We start from the raw sequence: 17,045 nt of genomic DNA, 5'->3' as shown, positions 1-17,045 counted from the left end.
TATGAAGAATACAGGTAATCTTGGTTATTGAAGTAAATGATGGGAGTGATGCTGTTATGTCTCTATTTTGTACTCTGCTTTGTGTGGGTGTTTATTACAGTTAGAGTTCTGAAATATACAGAAATCGGTGTTGAAAGAGATCCTCCATTTAAAATTACAGATTCAATATGTGATTAAAAAACACACAACCAATGGATAAAACCAAGTCCTCGCTGTGAAAATCATTCTCTTAACATAATTAAGCCAGAAATAAAACGCTTTACAAGAATCTAAGATAATTAAATCACCGTAATGTTATTCATAACATCGGTGGTAACGCGCTGCAACTCTTTATTGTATGCCATCGTTCAAAAGGCTAGTTTGGCCTCAAGCCCAACCAGCAATCTCCTACATGGACGTGAACAGAAGAATGATTTGTATTGCGTCAAGCTAATAATTTGTTACTGTCAGCTAGCTGTCAGGTAATCAAGATTTAATGCCGTGACACCACAGGAGAAGATTTTAGGAATGATCCTGACCTTTGACAAGACTTGTACTGCATGGAGATAAATGGATGGGCTCTGTTCATCTCAAGAGTGGGAATTTTGTGCAACACAGAATGCGCAAAAACTGACAGTGAAGGAATGTTCTTGTACACATGAATTACTGCGGTGCAAAACAAACAAAAGTGCAAAATGTCTTCAAACCAATAGTTCACACAAAGAATGAAAATGTACTCACTTTCGGGCCATTGAAAATGTAGATGTTTGATTCTTTTATAGGAACAGATTTAGAAAAAAAATGAATTACATCACTCGCTCACCAGTAGATCCTCTGCAGTAAATCATTCAGATAATGTCTTGTGAAGTCAAAAGAGTGTTTTAAGCTAGTTTTCTCTAGTGATAGAGAATAAAATATAATGAAACATTGAAGATGAAATCGAAGTGCAGACTTCATGCAAGGGGTTAAACAAAAATACAGCATAAAATGCTTAGGAATTACAACCATTTTTAAACAAAGTCCCCAAATTTAAGGAACTCAAATGTAATCGGACGAATTATTATAACCTTAAATATGTATATTTTGCTGAGGGTCATGAAAAATCATGAACATCAGGCAGACTCCTTTGTGGTGTTTTTCCAGGCCTTTACCGCAGCTGACTTCAATTGTTAAACAGTTTTAATAAAAATGCGAGTCCATAATCAATAACAATGCTTCCACTGATAAAAGGAAAGGCCTCTAAGCATAGCTCTCTTCTAATTCAAGTAATGTTATAGATATGGAATCAATGGTTTGATGTTAAAACGCATTACTGAGTAATTATTTTTATTAGAGTTGCATGATTACGACAAAAATCATATTTGTTGATTATTACCACGAAATTGTTATTGCGATTATTAATTACAATTTACACTGAATTATGCTAATAGCATTGTTTAAAGGAACTGCATGCCATATTTTTACATGAACGAACTGAAAGCACTAACAGAAACTTTTTAGTAACCTGAAAAATCCCTGTCAAATGGGAAAAGAAAAACTTCATGCATGCAGAATAACATAACTTTGAACGATTACATCATTTGCAGACCCCTCCCCCCATTTAAATTAATGATCAGAACATGCTCTATATTCATTATAAATCTGTAACTGGAATTTGCTTTGGTCAACAGCTAAAAAAAAGAAAAAAATGTGCGTGTGTCCAAATATATAACGGCCCTCATTCACTGCAGAGCACGCATAGGTGAGCAAGCGATATAGTGCTACATTTCTCCAAATCTGTTCTGAAACGAACTCATTTTGGAAAACCCGATGGGTGAGCTACACTTGTGAGAGTGTATTGTACACGCGCGATGTTAATACCATTATTACTTGACCATGTTTGCAGAATCCTCCTTCTGAAGCAAGTCTTTGCAGCACCGAAAACCGACATGCGGACTTTGACTGGCAGTTGTTCCACATCATTTGCTCGGGTACGAGTGAGAATGATGTATTGCTGACTCCTTGCGAAGGTAACTTTATATAATACCCTGTCTATTTTTGTCTTGTTGATGCAACCGAGGTTAGAGTGCATTATAGTCATATAGAACAAAACAAATCTATAATGCTATGAAACAGTCCATTTACATATCAGGTTAAGGCTCTAAAAACTGAAAATGTAAGCTGTGCTTCAGTGATCTTTAATTACTCCGTTCGTGTCATTTGTCCCGCAGCATTAGTGTGATTTTACAGCAGAAACTATCAGCACTCTGATCGTGATGCTATCTGGACGCAGTCCAGGAAATGGAGGATGAAGAGGAATCTAGTTGGCTATGGTTGACAGGGACGGTGCTTATTACCACGTCACAGCTGACATCATTCAGTGATTTACATCATAAAAGAATGTCCCCTGCAATTACAGAGATGTTAATAAAAGCACTTGACCTAAAAGGGCACAGTGGACTGTATTTAAAGGCCTGTATGTAGATAAAAAGCTATTAGCAAACAGTTTTTCTATTGCGATATTACATACTCAATGGACTACTTTTATGGTGCTTTGGGTCTTTTAGAAAGACTCGGAACTTCCGAATGCATCTTATATTAATTATTATTATTATTTTATTATTTGGATAATGAATGCGCTTTTAGACTGTTTGCAAAGGCAGAATTGGATTCTAAAAGCGGAGATCTTTAAGAATGGTTTTAGTATTAGGTTTTCATATGCATGCACTCTACTTGTTTGGCGGTTTTTAAGCCCAAATATTGATATTGTGATTTTGATGCAATGCCCGCAGTCTGGGTTTATTGAAAGATGTGCTGTTGCAGGTATACAGCTTGTTAATCCAATTTTTTGATATTTTTGTTTTCCTCTTCTCTTCAGTCACTTAAAACATCCAGTGGATGTCAAAACATGTTTACAGACTTAGAGCTATATTGCTCTTATGTTAATGAATCTGTGTTTGCTGCTTTCACGAGCAAGCAACAGATTGTTTTTGTTTATTACATTTATTTGTTCCCTGAAAAGACCTTCAAAAGACAAACAATTCCAAAGTCATAAGAGTCAGACAGGTTTTTTTTTTTTTTTGAATTTCCATTAACTAAATGACAAAGCGCACTGCTATAAAGCCTTATTCCTCCTTGATTAGATATTTTACTGATATCATGTCAGTGAATTCTATTTACTTGTTTACACTCCCCATGCCATTACAGAAATCAAGCAGAATTGAATTTTATTTACATTTCTCAAATGATCTTGCCATCTCACTAGATGGAACCCAGAGTGATTTTTTTTTTAGCTGAGGCAGATCCCATATGGATGTACATATTGATGAGTCCACTACGCCTTGTATATTGAAAAAAGGCCTCCCAGAGTATTTCTAAGCTTGATGCTGACTCCTGGTCTTTTTATGCATGATTATATCCATGTGTGTTATTTCAAAGGAAAATAATTCATTGCCTAGGCCACACGAGCAGGAAAATTATGTAAATTTAAGATTTGTTGTTGGCTTGATGTTTGAACATGTAGTGTGTATGTGTGTGTGTGTGTGTGTGTACATATATATATATATATATATATATATATATATATATATATATATATATATATATATATATATATATATATATATATATATATATATATATATATATATATATATATATATATATATATATATATATATATACAGTAACAGTATAGACTTTCTGTTCATCTAAGAGTCCTAAAAAATGTATTGCTTTTTTCAAGGTTCATGTGACACTGAAGACTAATGATGCTGAAAATTCAGCTTCGCCACAACAGGAATTAATTCACTTTTAAAATATATTAGAATCACTATTTTTTGTAATATTATTTCACAATATAACAGTTTTTACTATATTGTTGTTGTTGTTTTGGACTGAATAGACATTTAAGTTTTAAGGTTTTAGAAGGTGGAGTCACGCAGGGGTTAAAAGTCTGGACGTGTAACTAAAGATACAGAGATTCGAACCCCGCAGGGAGCAATCTATGAGCTATAACCATTGAGCCTTTGGGCAAGACACTTAACCTCCCATTGCTCCGGAGGGACCGTGGCTATAACAAGTGTACTGTAAGTCACGCTTGATAAAATTGTGAAGTTGAGTTTTTGTCCAAGACCATTTATTGGTCATTTGTTGTCAAATGGCACGGTGACCGATCCTTTGCAGTTAGAAAACCCAGTTTTTGTGTGTGAGAGTGAAATGAAGCAGGCCTTCATAACGGCTCTCTATTTTAAGGCGAGTAGAATTTGCCACCTGTCTCTGCTTCTCTGGATGCCTTGACAGCTCGTTTCCCCCTATCATAACAGTCCACAGACACAGTCTCGTCCCGGTGTCATTCACAAAAATTCAGTACCGCATTTGAGCTTCAGTTTGTTCGCAGGGCAGCGATTCCCGTCATCGGTGGGGTCTTGGTGTCTCCTTCCTTTTTCTGTTTAGAAAACTACAGGATTAAAGGATTCGACGGCAGTTTGGATCTTGTGTCATGGCCGAAGCAGGGAGCCAACAGGACCAATGGGAGGAAGGTTTTGAGGATGAATTCGGAGAAATTATCAAAACTCGATCAGGTAGGAGAAATTATGATTTACTTAAGTTATGTGGAAGCCTTACATCTTGTACACAAATTTCAATATGTTCACCGAGTACTAAAATAGCATGCCTAAAATAGTTATTTTTTTTACGTAAACATAATTCCGATTCAGATGTGATCTTATTTAATTCGATTTCTTCATATTTACACGCATTGTGACTTTTACTGCACATCTAGCCAAATTCAAAGTAATATGAAAACTTTAATAGATTTTTACGGCATCGTATGTCTTGTTGAATATCTATTTTGCTGCATGATATTGTCACGTTTCATCCCGCGTCCATTTCGTTACTTAAATCAGACATTTACTATTACGTGTTAAGCAATCCGACTTGAAATCTAATTTCTGGCCTATGCTCCACCCTGAATGAGTTCACATCTATTTTTTTCCATCACTGTCATGCTGTATTCAGTAGGGATCATGAGTGATCTATAAATGCTCTCTGGTGGAAATAGGACAGGTCTTAAAGAGCTTGAAATAGTTGCAGCTGCCTGGTGTTGGGTTTCAGAGTTCCTTGTTGGAGATTTAGCCATGTTGTTGTTGGCTGCGTGTTGTTTTGCTGGCAGAAGACACTTTCTCTTGTGTTTTCCGTGCGAGTGTGTTTATGATCAGCACAGTAAAATTTAGGAGAAAGTGGGCAAATGAGTGAACGGCCTGATGATCAGCCAGAGGACACAAACAGTACAGTAAATCTCTGAGAACAGAGCTTTAATAGAGGACATCTGTTATCTGTCCTAAATCGTGCCATACACTGGTAATTTAATGGCTTTTGGGTTTAGCAAAAAAACACAACTTTTATCGAAAAGCAATTTTCACTTTTGTTCATTGTTCGGCTGTATGGTTCTTTGGAAATGGAAACCATTTTTGGTTCTACAGATGGCTTCTACAAAATGTATGATTTCTTTAAAGCACCGCTATATAAACAGTTTTCTAGACAGTGTGAATCGTATGTCTACTTCACCCTAAAATCACCCCAAAGACATAAATACTATACTTTGTGTGATGAAAGAATGACTTTATTTATTTATGCTTGTGATGTAGAGAAATTTACAAACTCTCATGAAGAAATATGTTTGGAGGATTTTTCATGTTTGCTATTTTTTTTTTTATTAATTATAAAAAATTTTATTATACCAAAAATACAGTTGCTTATTCATATTATTAACAGTCTTCTGATTTTTCAGATTTCTTTTTTTTTATTATTATTCACTCAAAACGTTCTTTGTGGAACTTGAAGTTCTTTCTGGCTGTAAAGTCGTATTTGTTCCTCATTGGACGACTTCTTTATTTATTTTGTTTATGTTAATATCTCTTTTTAAATGCGTCACCGAACCCTTCTGAGGCTCCTGGTATTCAGTGGCATTTTTACAGTTGGACGAGACAGTTTGACTCCTGGGACAATTTGAGGTTGCAACTCTATCTTCTGCTCATGGTATCCATTCTGTTTTGTGGTAAATGCTGGAGTGACTGACATGTTGACATCTGCCATAGAACCTTCTGACTTTAAGAAATTCTCGAAATAACTATGCTTTCTGCTTCACATACTCCAGAGAGCACATTTTATCAAAGAGTATAAACTGTTTTATGCCAGCTGTCAAAATGTTGATATTTAAGCCTTTTACATAATCATATATTACTGTGAAATTATAATAATAAGCTTGTTTTTATCTTGTGGGGAGGGTTTGTTATCAGCCTTTTTCTTGGGCCTTTCCTAGGGACAGTCAATAGTGCTGGTGTTTCTATTTTTGGCTTTAATGGGAATATATATATATATATATATATATATATATATATATATATATATATATATATATACACACACACACACACACACACACACTGTAGGAGATATAATTCTGTATGAGCAGCCACTGTAAGGCAGTATTGAGCAAGTTCTGCTGAAAACATCATTCAGATCTCTTGAACATCTCTCTTAGCAATCTCAGTCACTGGAGACCTCTGAGCATTTTTTTATTACATAACCAAAAGAGCATACCCTACAAAAAAAAGATGCCTCAAGTATTGTATTCTCGAGATATGTCTGCATTTTAAGTGCAAAGTGTTTTACTTTATGATGGGATTATTGAGAAACTATTTTTAATTAAATCTAGGAGTAAATGACTTTTTTCCCTACTTTTCATTGATACTTGAGGATTATAGATACCAAACGAGTATTATTTTTTGCGTTAAACCCGTTTGACTGCCACTGTGGGTGGCATTCTGAGGAATCCCCAAGGGTTTCTCCAGTATCTTCTCATATTACGATGTGGAGTGAACAGATATGAATGCTGAAGTTTTGAACTAAAATACTTTTGGAACTTTAGGTGTTTACTGCTCTCTATCAGGGTGTGTTTCAAAGCCCTGGAGGCTTTTGTGACATTTGCCATTTCGCTCTTTACTTCAGTTATTCATCAAATAAGCAGTGGCTGGCATCAGGGGTGAAGAAAAATGATATTGAAATGAGATCTCCACCCCTGGTTGGCATTTTAAAAATTCAAATAACTAGTAGCCTACATTAAATGTAAATACAGTACATATATGGCCTGTAAATAAGCAGCATAGCAGACACGTTTTGATGCGTGAATAAATGTTTAACCGAGATCTTTTTAAAAGACGGAAGCCTGTTTTTTCAATGTTATTGTTGTACTTGTCTGATTCAAGTTTGCTGCAACTTCTATTTGCTTCTGTTTACCTCAATAGCAAGTGGTTATTTGGCAGAGCAATATACAATGCAAATGTATTACATTAGGAGAAAGAACCTACTGATGAGATAATAATATAGATATTTTCTGGAGCAAATATGGTTAGGTTATGTTTTGCAGGATTTTTTTTTTTTCAGTGCCACAACACTGTGCCCTTCGAAGAGACATGGAAATAATTCTCTTCACTGGGCAGTGGGATCATTTCTTTTTTTAAATCTCACTAGAATGGATTAAAAGCAGGGACTTTTATTTATTTAGGATTTCTCTGGCAGATGTACAGATGGCATGGTGATGTTCGGAGTCTCGTGATTTTATGTGAGATGTGCCACCAGCTGCACAAAAACATGAAATGGCCCATTTTAGACCACTGTATTGAATTCATCCATTTTTAATAGACCCCGGGCACATTACAGATGAGAACGGACACCAGTAAACGGCGTCTCTTTTAACAGTGCGGTTTATTTTCGAAATGTCCAACTTGTAATTAAAGGCTCCAGAAAAATAATTTCATACTAATTACGCATTATTCGGTGTGATAATTGGGTACAATGACTTTCACGGTTCTTTTTCAAGGATTTTAAAAAGAAAATTTGAGCGAGCTAACACTTGAGGTTCGTCCTCTGCAGGCGAAATTATTTTGGCGCCCTTTGCACGCCAACCGTCAACGCACGCCATCTTTCCTGAAAGATTTTGAAACGAACTCCTAATGTTTTAAAAGTATATTTTAACAAATACTCAATACGGCCTAAATAAATAGCCTATGATAAATAACGACGGTGTTTTATATTGACGTTACGCGGTCCATGCTGTTGCTATGGTTACCGCGATTTCTGTTCGCGTGCGTCTATTTACCGAATGAATATGTGAGCGGGCTAACTCAACTTTCTTGTTTAGGGAAACGCAAGGAGCTCAAATCGAAACGCAGTCATTATTATCGGCACCCTGCTTACGTAAGTAATTAGCCTACATTCTAGCACAAACAAGTTTAATAAAGTTGTTCATTGTATCCGCGTGATATCGATCCCTCTCTGGTGGCTACTATCGTTGCCCGTTAGACAGAGCTGTAGTCAATCAGCCCGCATGCCAGGACACCGTTACACCTGCCGGTATCAGCGGATCACAGCAGAGCTATAACTGCACCCAAGTGAGGGAGTACGAGAAAATAAAGCGGCAAAGTGTCCACCCACAGTTCCTTCACCAAATCATCTTCGGCTTTAGGCATGGACGAGTCTGTTTAACAGCAAGGAAACCGGATAATCAAACTGCGCTCGCTGTGTTTATACACACAGGTAACGGACACACGCCACAAACGCGGCTGCCTGCGACTCCAAAACCCATTACGGAGGAAATAGTTGCGTTTGTTATGGTGTAAAATGCTCATTTAGGTAAGACTGAATCATCATGCTGAAATACTCTTCCAGTGTGAGGTGACTGTTCGGCTGTTGACGGCTTTTATCGCGGCGTGTCACGTAAGGTTTAACCAGATTTAACAATAGATCCTCCAGCCGGGTGCGTCTTATCTATAACGGGATCTGTTCTCGCGCGCAGGAAAATGTTGTTTTGTTGTTAATTACGCGTGCGCGGGTGTCTTTCGCTGTTGTTTCTCGCACGCGTTGCTGGTGGATGGCTAAATGTGCGCACTTTGTAATCGGTCGTGATTTTATAGACGAATGCGAGAGAAAGTTTGGTGGTAGTCGCCGCCGTTTCAACTACACGCAGTTCGATCACACGCGCTGTTCATCGAAACATTTGGGCTCGCGCTTGTAAATTGAGAGGTGGCTGGGGTGGAAAACGTATGGCTGTAATCTGTGAATACCGTCTTGCCTCGGATGTGTGTGCTGAGATTAGGCGGCTAAAAGCAGGTGTGTGCGTCCAGCGTCTTTGTCCTATTTGCACAAGGGCGGATATAATCCAGCAGCAGCTGCCACCTGCCTGGAGTCACGCCTCCGATCAATGGCAAGCAATGCTTTCATTCTCCTGTCTGTCTGCACACATTATTCTGTCTGCCAGACCAGGCTCTATAGGGTTATTTATTTATTTTATATACTTTATTATTCCTTCTAGTTCTGGTCTTCCAATCATTCCAATTTACACAGCCGTATGATGCTATTTTTTTTGATCTCTCAACATCTACTGGTAAACTGAAAGCTTTCGAGTTTATGATAAATGAATAACAAAAATATACATGCACGCATTTATAGGCTGCATTATTACGGTCTCATAATTTTTTATTAAATGATCTGCATTGCAAGAGTGCTTGTTGATTTGTAGAGTCTTGGGATCTTTAACTGTTTAACCTTGGGTCAAATCCATAGTAAAGGAATCCTGGGTTATCTTGTTTTTACGTTTCACTTCCCATACTTTACATGGGATTTCCAATTAATCCTGGGGGAGTTTCATAAACGGATTTACACATTATCAGTGTTTGGGATTAACTAGTTACGTGTAACCTTTTACGTAATTTAATTACAAAATACATGTAGTTGTAATTTGTTACAGTTACTGAGAAAACACGTTGTTAAATTACAGTAACAATTACCAACGGGGTTACATCTGAATATTTTCACACAGATTTAATTTGCCAAATTTCACTGATTGTGCTAAAAATATGAGGCGCCTATGTTTCAGGAGTTTAGGACACATGATTATTCAGTGACTAGTTTATTTGGGTTTATATGCTTATTTTGTAAAATGAACTGTTATGAACTCTTTTTATCAAGGCATTGTTATGCCAGTATTCTGCAAATATTTGATAAAAAAAAAAAGAGTATTATAGCAATGAAACTTTCTTCTTATGATTTTAAATTAGTTTTCATCCTAAGAATATTCTCAAGTTGAAAGATGTGCTAAAGTCTGATTTTATATAGTTTATATTTCAACAGTAATACCGTAATGTTAGCCCTGCATGGTTTAAATGTATGGAAATGATTAACGGTTGAAAACATTTATTAGTAATTTAGAAACGTAATGAAGATTTAGACAGCTGAATGGCCACGCCACACCCCCACCAATCACCTCACTTCCTGATTCCTTCTTACATAGGGCCACCTCATACTGCAGTGTTTGTCTCTCGAACCCACCCTTCCCTCCCCTTTTAATCAAATCGGCTATCCTAAATCTTTTCAGGTTGCATCGTGGGGTCCTAATTGTCTGGCCTAAATATACTAATAAGACGATCCCCCCACTCTGAGTCTCTAGGCCATTAATTCTAGAGGCCCGATCAACCTGGCTCCTGTTTTCTATCCTATCTCCTATCCTTTTCATCCTCTTCCAACTCCTTCCTAATATTCTGAACAATAAACTCTTATTTACGTCTTCAGTTGCGGCGTGGTCTCTGCTCGTGAAATCTAATGTAATCAGATGCATTCATAAATAATTGAAATATTTACACCACTTATTACATTTTAAATAAGCTAGGGTAACTTGCAATCTGTAACGCATTACGTTTCCAAAGTAACCTTCCCCAAACTGTACACGCTGATTTAACATTCTTATTTGAATATTTGTGTATAAGCGTCCTTGATTCGGATTTATACAGCACATGACCCGTTTGAAGGCTCTAGCATTGTGCATCTTTATATTAGCCTTTTTTTTCTGAATGCACTTATAAATCCTAAAGTCTATTTTTCACTCTAATTAACAAGTTTCTTGATTTGACTTTTTTTTTTTTATTAAGCATATGATTTTGAGGCATGTGATAGGGTGCTAAACATCAAGTCAGCTAACAGGAAACATTCTCAGAACTTTGGCTAACGTTCTAGCAAGGCTCACTAAGTTTTGAGCAAATATTCTTCCAGTTACATTAACAAAATGTTTGTTCTGTGTAATCTGGGGCAGGTTAAGAGTAGTCTTAAAAGTTAGTCAGTTATTTGTTTTTCTGTAAGACTGGCCATCATTTTAGTTTTTTGGTATTAAATTGCACAAAAATGTAAATTTGTCTGAGCTGAATCCAAAAGTAAGACTGATTCCCCTTTGGCTAACTGCTAATTGTCAAAGAAACTGTCTTGACATAGAGGCTAAGTTTATGTTGCTGGCCCCTGGTCCTAATAATGTTCTCAAAACAGCAGCACAAAATATTTTTTATACGTCATTTGTGGAATGTTTTTTTGTATCAGTTTAGTCGGATGGTTGTGTAACTTTTTTAAATTTTATTTCTTAGTTTTACTTTCAAAGAATTTGGTAAGAATGTTTCAAAACTTAATGGGAATATTATAAAAACATCCTTGGAGCATATTTTTGTTAGCTCTGAACATTCTAGCACCAGCATTTGGCAGCACACGACGGGGGTTGATGATGTAAAAGTGTTTCTAACCCCGATTAGAGCGGGGTTTCCTAAAATAAAGCATTAGTGACCCCCACCTCTAAATTAGAATAAAGATAACTTGGGTTAATCATTCATCATCCTGGTTGCCAAAGTGGTTATGGACACCACTACTGCTGAGATATTTATTTTCTCCCACTTTCTCTCACTCTCTATACACTTATATATACATTATATATATAACATGTATATGTCTTATTGTGTGTGTGTAGATGCATATGCATATATATGTGTATATATATATATATATATATATATATATATATATATATATATATATGTATATATATATATATATATATATATATATATATATATATATATATATATATATATATATATATATATATATATATATATATATATATATATATATATATACACTCTGTTTTTTTAAAATGCAAATTTGCACAATTAATTTCCAGCAATTTTATGAATTTGTCCAATTACATTTTCAAATGTATGAGTTTTATTACCTTTGTTTTCAATAATGCTTAATCCATTTGCATTCTATTTATTAAAACACACTTGCTATTATCACCTAAAGAGCCAAGGCTAAATTCCTTTTCATCTCAGAACATTTTCATCAGGGTGTTTCAGAAATTATAATTGTCGCAACCGGGCAAAAACAACTATTATGGGCTGTTGATTACAATTGCATATTGTGACAGGAGGGCATCGCACAAGGAGTTTAACATCTCTGCTTTTGCAAAACATCGACCTTCAGCTTTGTTGACACATCTTTGTTCACGCTCTTTTGCATGAATCCGTAATGCATTGAGAGCACTCTGCGAAAGATGTTATGTCAGGTAACCTAAAATGTGTTTAATTTGGTTCAATCTAAGTGAACTTAAAAATGCTGTCATCATTTACTCGCCCTCAAGTCTTTTGAAACCCGTTTCTTTCTTCCTTGCAACACAAAAGGAGTTATTTATAGCAGAATGTCCTTCTGCTCTCTTCCATATAATGAAAATAAACGTTGGACACAGCTGTTTCTAACACTAACAGTTATTGTATGGCTTGAGAAAATTTGAAATACAGCAGGCATGTCATATGGATCACTTTTATGATAGTTTTTTTTACTTCTAAACGCATTTTGCTTTAGCGTTAAAACATATGCAGACATGCAAGGTTTGGAAGGTTGAGTATATAATGACAGAAATGTATTTTTGGGGTGTTTTCACTTTTATGCTGCGGATTAGTCTTTGTTTAATAGCAAATGAGCCATCCGAATAACTAAAATGCTTTTTTTTTTTGGTTCTCTTAGAAATTACAGCGTATTAATGTGGTAATGAATTATGTCTTAAAGTTTAGGCATTCGATATTCAGTTTGTGAAGGGACACTGCTGGATGTCGTCTACCCTGTTGTGTTTCCAAACCTGAAGAAGGCAGAAATATAATTTCCCTGTCAAATCCTGAGCTTTTAAAAGCAGCTAATTTAGAGCTTTGTAGATCAATATCAGTAATACTGTAAGATAATGTGAAGGTTCCCTTTGCAGCAAAAGACTTAGAGTAATCAGCTTTTCCTTTGTGCGGGGCTGCTGTATTCTGCACATTTTGTCAAGGGGGTTGACAGTCTAATTGAAGCGGATTGTGGTAATCAAGTAAAGGAATGACTTTTGGCATTATGGAACATTAAGACATATCTGATTTGCTCCAGAAATTATTGATCCACGATAAGAATAGTTTTGATTTGTGTTGAGACGCCTTTACAAGTCACCATTCTCTACAGTAAAGAGCTCAAATAAGCATAGGACATGATACATGGAGATGGAATGGCTTTCAGGAACTTAAAATGCGATCTGCTGGGACTGCAGAAACTACTGACCTTTTTATCTACCGGTTTGGACTTTTTATAGTAATTCTGAGAACTGTGAGATGTAATTCTGAGAGGAAATGTCAAAATTGTGAGAGAAAATCTGGCTATTCTGAGGGGAAAAAATAAGTCACAAGTGCTAGTTTATATTCTCACAATTCTGAGAAAAATGCGTAAAATAGTAGGGGGAAAAGTAAATATTTAAATAGATAGATAATCAAATTCGTAGAAAGAAAATGTATTTGAAAAAATATATTGTTAAATCAGCATTATTTGATATTTAATACATTTTTATAGTCTACCTAATAATCTATTTTTAGTTCTTTGGAACTGATTCAATCTTTTTCAGTGCTGTTTACTCTTCTGTCATATTATTACAGCAAAAGCGTGTGAGAGTGTGTGTTATTGCGATTATAAGCATGACATGGTGCAGTCAGGCTTGAAACAAATCTGAGCCATGCTACTGTGATTATGCAGTCAGCTGAAGTGTAGGCTGACCAATGGGAACAATGAACTGAAACTACCCATTTCATGATGATTATTGCGATGGTGGCAAAAACAACTGGAAGCTTCAAATCAATTATGCATGAAAATGCTGTCATCCACGCTGACTCTGGAAAGCTTGTGATTCACCACCCAGTGCTTTTTGTGCACAAGGAAATATCAAAACAATACTTACTCTTTCTTAACAGTTCCAAGGCTTTTCTGAATGGTTGCAAAAAGGGACTTCGCACAAACGCTACACTACTGCAAAATCAGCATGACTTGTCTCTTGCAAGAAGCCCAAAAGGAGATATTTTGCAGAGCGTTCAAGCTGCTCTTTTCCAGCGAAAGCGGATGGAGAACAAGGACCGCCTTTGCTAGATAAATCCTTTTGTGCTCCATGCAAAGATGAGAAGAGATGACAGAGTTTTCATTATAGGCGTGAACTCTCGCTTTAATATCATCAGGGCCCCTAGATAAGAATTGCGCTTTTGTAATCAATCTCAAACTCAAGCAAGCCAAGAGGGTAGTGCACAGAGATCCGAATCAAAGCAATTGGAGAATATTAGAGCGGGGAACAACACAAGCTTTTAATGTGATATGAAAGCTAAATGTTCTTTGTACTGATTGATTTTTAATGTTCCCAACACCCAGCGCTTCTTTCACTCTCTTTACGAATACAACAGTGATTTTCTGGCATTTTATGAACGGTAGTTTTTATTGGTCTGAGTGAGGCAACACCAAAAAGAGGAATTTTGCGAATGTTGCTGGGTTCTTGATCTTACAATTGCTTGTTTGCAGTTTTATATAGCTGAATCCTGTGTTTTAGAAATGAATAGGAATAAGCAGGTTCTTTGGCTTTTCTGATCAATTTTTCACCCCACTCAGTCATTGTGTTGCCTGATCTACACCCTCGGTCTCTTAGAAGTAATCTTCTTTTGAATGCCAGCTGACCATTGATCTGTATATACCCTCAAACCATTCTCAGGTCTTTCAGGGGCTTTTTGCTCATAGTCTCTTTGTATTTAACCTTCCTTATATCAAATGCCACAACAGAGTGAATACGTCCTATTGATCACAGTGAGCTTTATTCTTATTTGCCAGTAGCTACTTTTTTTAATCACTTAGTTTTTTTGATGATTTTAAATGCTGTTATGTAGCTGTAAAGCTGTACATTTCTTAAGGTATTAAGCGACTACGATTTGTTTGATAATAGGTTTTGTTTCGTTTGAAATGAAGCTTCAATTGTTGAACCTTAACTGGACAGTATTGATAGTGTTTTCTCTCATTTTCAGATGAAAGAGAAGATGTTCAAAAGAAAACCTTCACAAAATGGATAAACTCACAGTTTGCTAAGGTATCGTAAGTTGAGTATTTTTTTAAATCATGTGTTGAGGTAACATTGAATCACCCAAAGATGACGATCCAAACTGGAATGTCATTTGTTTGGTTAGCAAATTTTCCAGACAAAATATCTAGAAATTCTAAGAATAAAAAAAGGATATTCTAGAAGAGTAAAAAATTATTGTCTAGTTTTCAGAAAAACAAGTAAACAAGCAAAATAATCTGCCAGTGAGGTAAGCAAAATAATTTTATTTTAAACAGAAAACAAAAACTGAATTTTGACTTTTCTGAAAACAAGGCAAGAATTGTTGATTTCATAATTTTTAAATATATTTAATTTAGGTTTAGGTTAGGAAAACAAGACAAAAAGTCTAAGCTAGTGCTTTGATTTAGTCTAGTCTAAAATCATTTTTTGCAGTGAAACGATAGACCCATTGCAGTAGATGCTTGATGAAAATATCTTTTAAATATTTTACAGGTTGTGGCTATACACACGAAAAAAGATATTTTGAAGAAATTTGGTAACCAAACATGGTTTGGGTGAACTATCCTTTTCAGATAAAAATGCTTAATCGGGCAAAATCTGTTTAGTTTAACCAGTTAAGCCAATCTTTAAATTGCGATTTTCAGAGAAATCTTCATGGATTTCTGTTGTTGCATTCTGGAATAGCATGCTATAGGTATACAAACTGAAATGTTGCTATTCTATTCATCCACCTACTACATGGTGGGCGGATGAGATGTAAGGTAGACAGGCTTGATATCAAGGTTAAAAGTTAAGATTTACACTTGCACATAGTCTTGATCTTGAGGTTAAAAGTTAAGATTGACACTCGCACAAATTCTTGTCACTCACCTTTATCTGTGTCAGGATGTGAGGGTGAATGCTTGAATGTCTACTTTATATTTGTTTGACGTTTTGCGCTTCTAGGTAAGACGTTTCAAAACAGAGGTTTTTGTGTTCTCTTTGTAACTCCGTTAGCGTCCTTTTACAGTATGTTAACAGAGGAAGGACATCAGTTCTTTGTCCTTCAAACTGAGAGAGAAGTGGCTGAGCTGTGGGGGAAAAAGCTTAGAGAATGTTTTTTTTTTCCCTTTCAAAGAACTTCCAAAACTAAAGGTTACATCTTGTCATTCGTATTTATTTTTAATAATATACACCCTCAAATACTCTACTTTTAAAAACTGGGAAGATTTCATATAAAGTACAATGCTGTATATGAAGGACTGAGTAAAGACGAAGGAGCCTTTATACGTTCTGTTTGTTCTTTAGACAAGAAGATCGCCTATCGATGACCTTTTCACTGATCTGTGTGATGGCCGACGTCTTCTTGAACTCCTGGAGGGTCTGGTTGGTCATGAAATAGTAGGTCCATCTTTAAATTAAAAATATGCATATTAAGAAATGAGCCCTTAAAGGAGTAGTTCACCCCAAATTTACACTTTTCATTACTATTTATTCATGAATACAAAAGTAAAATTTGAGGATTGTCATGGTAGTACTCTTTTCAATGCAATTACAATGAGTGCTAAATAAGGATTCGTGACGGATTTAAAAATCCTTATCAAAATGTAAAAAAAATGGTAAATGCAAATTTATATTTTAAATTTGTTATTCTTTTTTTTTTCTTTACTATCAAATAAAAATGTAACATTTGCACTCAATCAATATTCCTTGGCATGTTAACGAGATAAGTGATGTCAGATTCATAAATATGATTTCTTTAATTTGGCTCAAACCAAAATCCTAATATTTTATTTTAAGTTTATATATATATATATATATATATATATATATATATATATATATATAT

The 17,045-nt window shown here is 35.6% G+C and overlaps 1 protein-coding gene and 1 long non-coding RNA gene across 11 annotated transcripts in view; both read left to right on the top strand.

Moving 5' to 3' along the window:
• Positions 1-1,679: 1,679 nt before the first annotated feature.
• On the top strand, positions 1,680-2,331 carry LOC122341717. Its single transcript, XR_006250485.1, has 3 exons — positions 1,680-1,720; positions 1,865-1,988; positions 2,190-2,331. It is a non-coding gene; the product is annotated as an uncharacterized LOC122341717 (long non-coding RNA).
• A 1,664-nt stretch (positions 2,332-3,995) lies between these two features.
• dmd (dystrophin) overlaps positions 3,996-17,045 on the top strand; it is a 91,826-nt gene continuing 78,776 nt past the window's right edge. For 3 of the 10 annotated variants that reach the window (XR_006250549.1, XM_043236031.1, XM_043236015.1), the window contains exons 1-3: positions 4,192-4,541; positions 15,183-15,244; positions 16,505-16,597. Coding sequence is in view for 8 of the 10 variants with exons in the window: in XM_043236031.1 (XP_043091966.1) it covers positions 4,460-4,541; positions 15,183-15,244; positions 16,505-16,597 (237 nt within the window). In the remaining 2 variants the exon portion in view is untranslated. Of the gene's footprint in view, positions 4,047-4,138; positions 4,542-15,182; positions 15,245-16,504; positions 16,598-17,045 lie in introns of those variants that run through there. The other 7 variants (XM_043236006.1, XM_043236048.1, XR_006250550.1 and 4 more) reach the window with 7 other exon arrangements.

Source organism: Puntigrus tetrazona, chromosome 1 (genome assembly GCF_018831695.1).
Source record: "Puntigrus tetrazona isolate hp1 chromosome 1, ASM1883169v1, whole genome shotgun sequence".
NCBI lineage: Eukaryota > Metazoa > Chordata > Actinopteri > Cypriniformes > Cyprinidae > Puntigrus > Puntigrus tetrazona.
The sequence above is the reverse complement of the archived record's forward strand: the minus strand, read 5'-3'. Positions and strand labels throughout refer to the sequence as shown.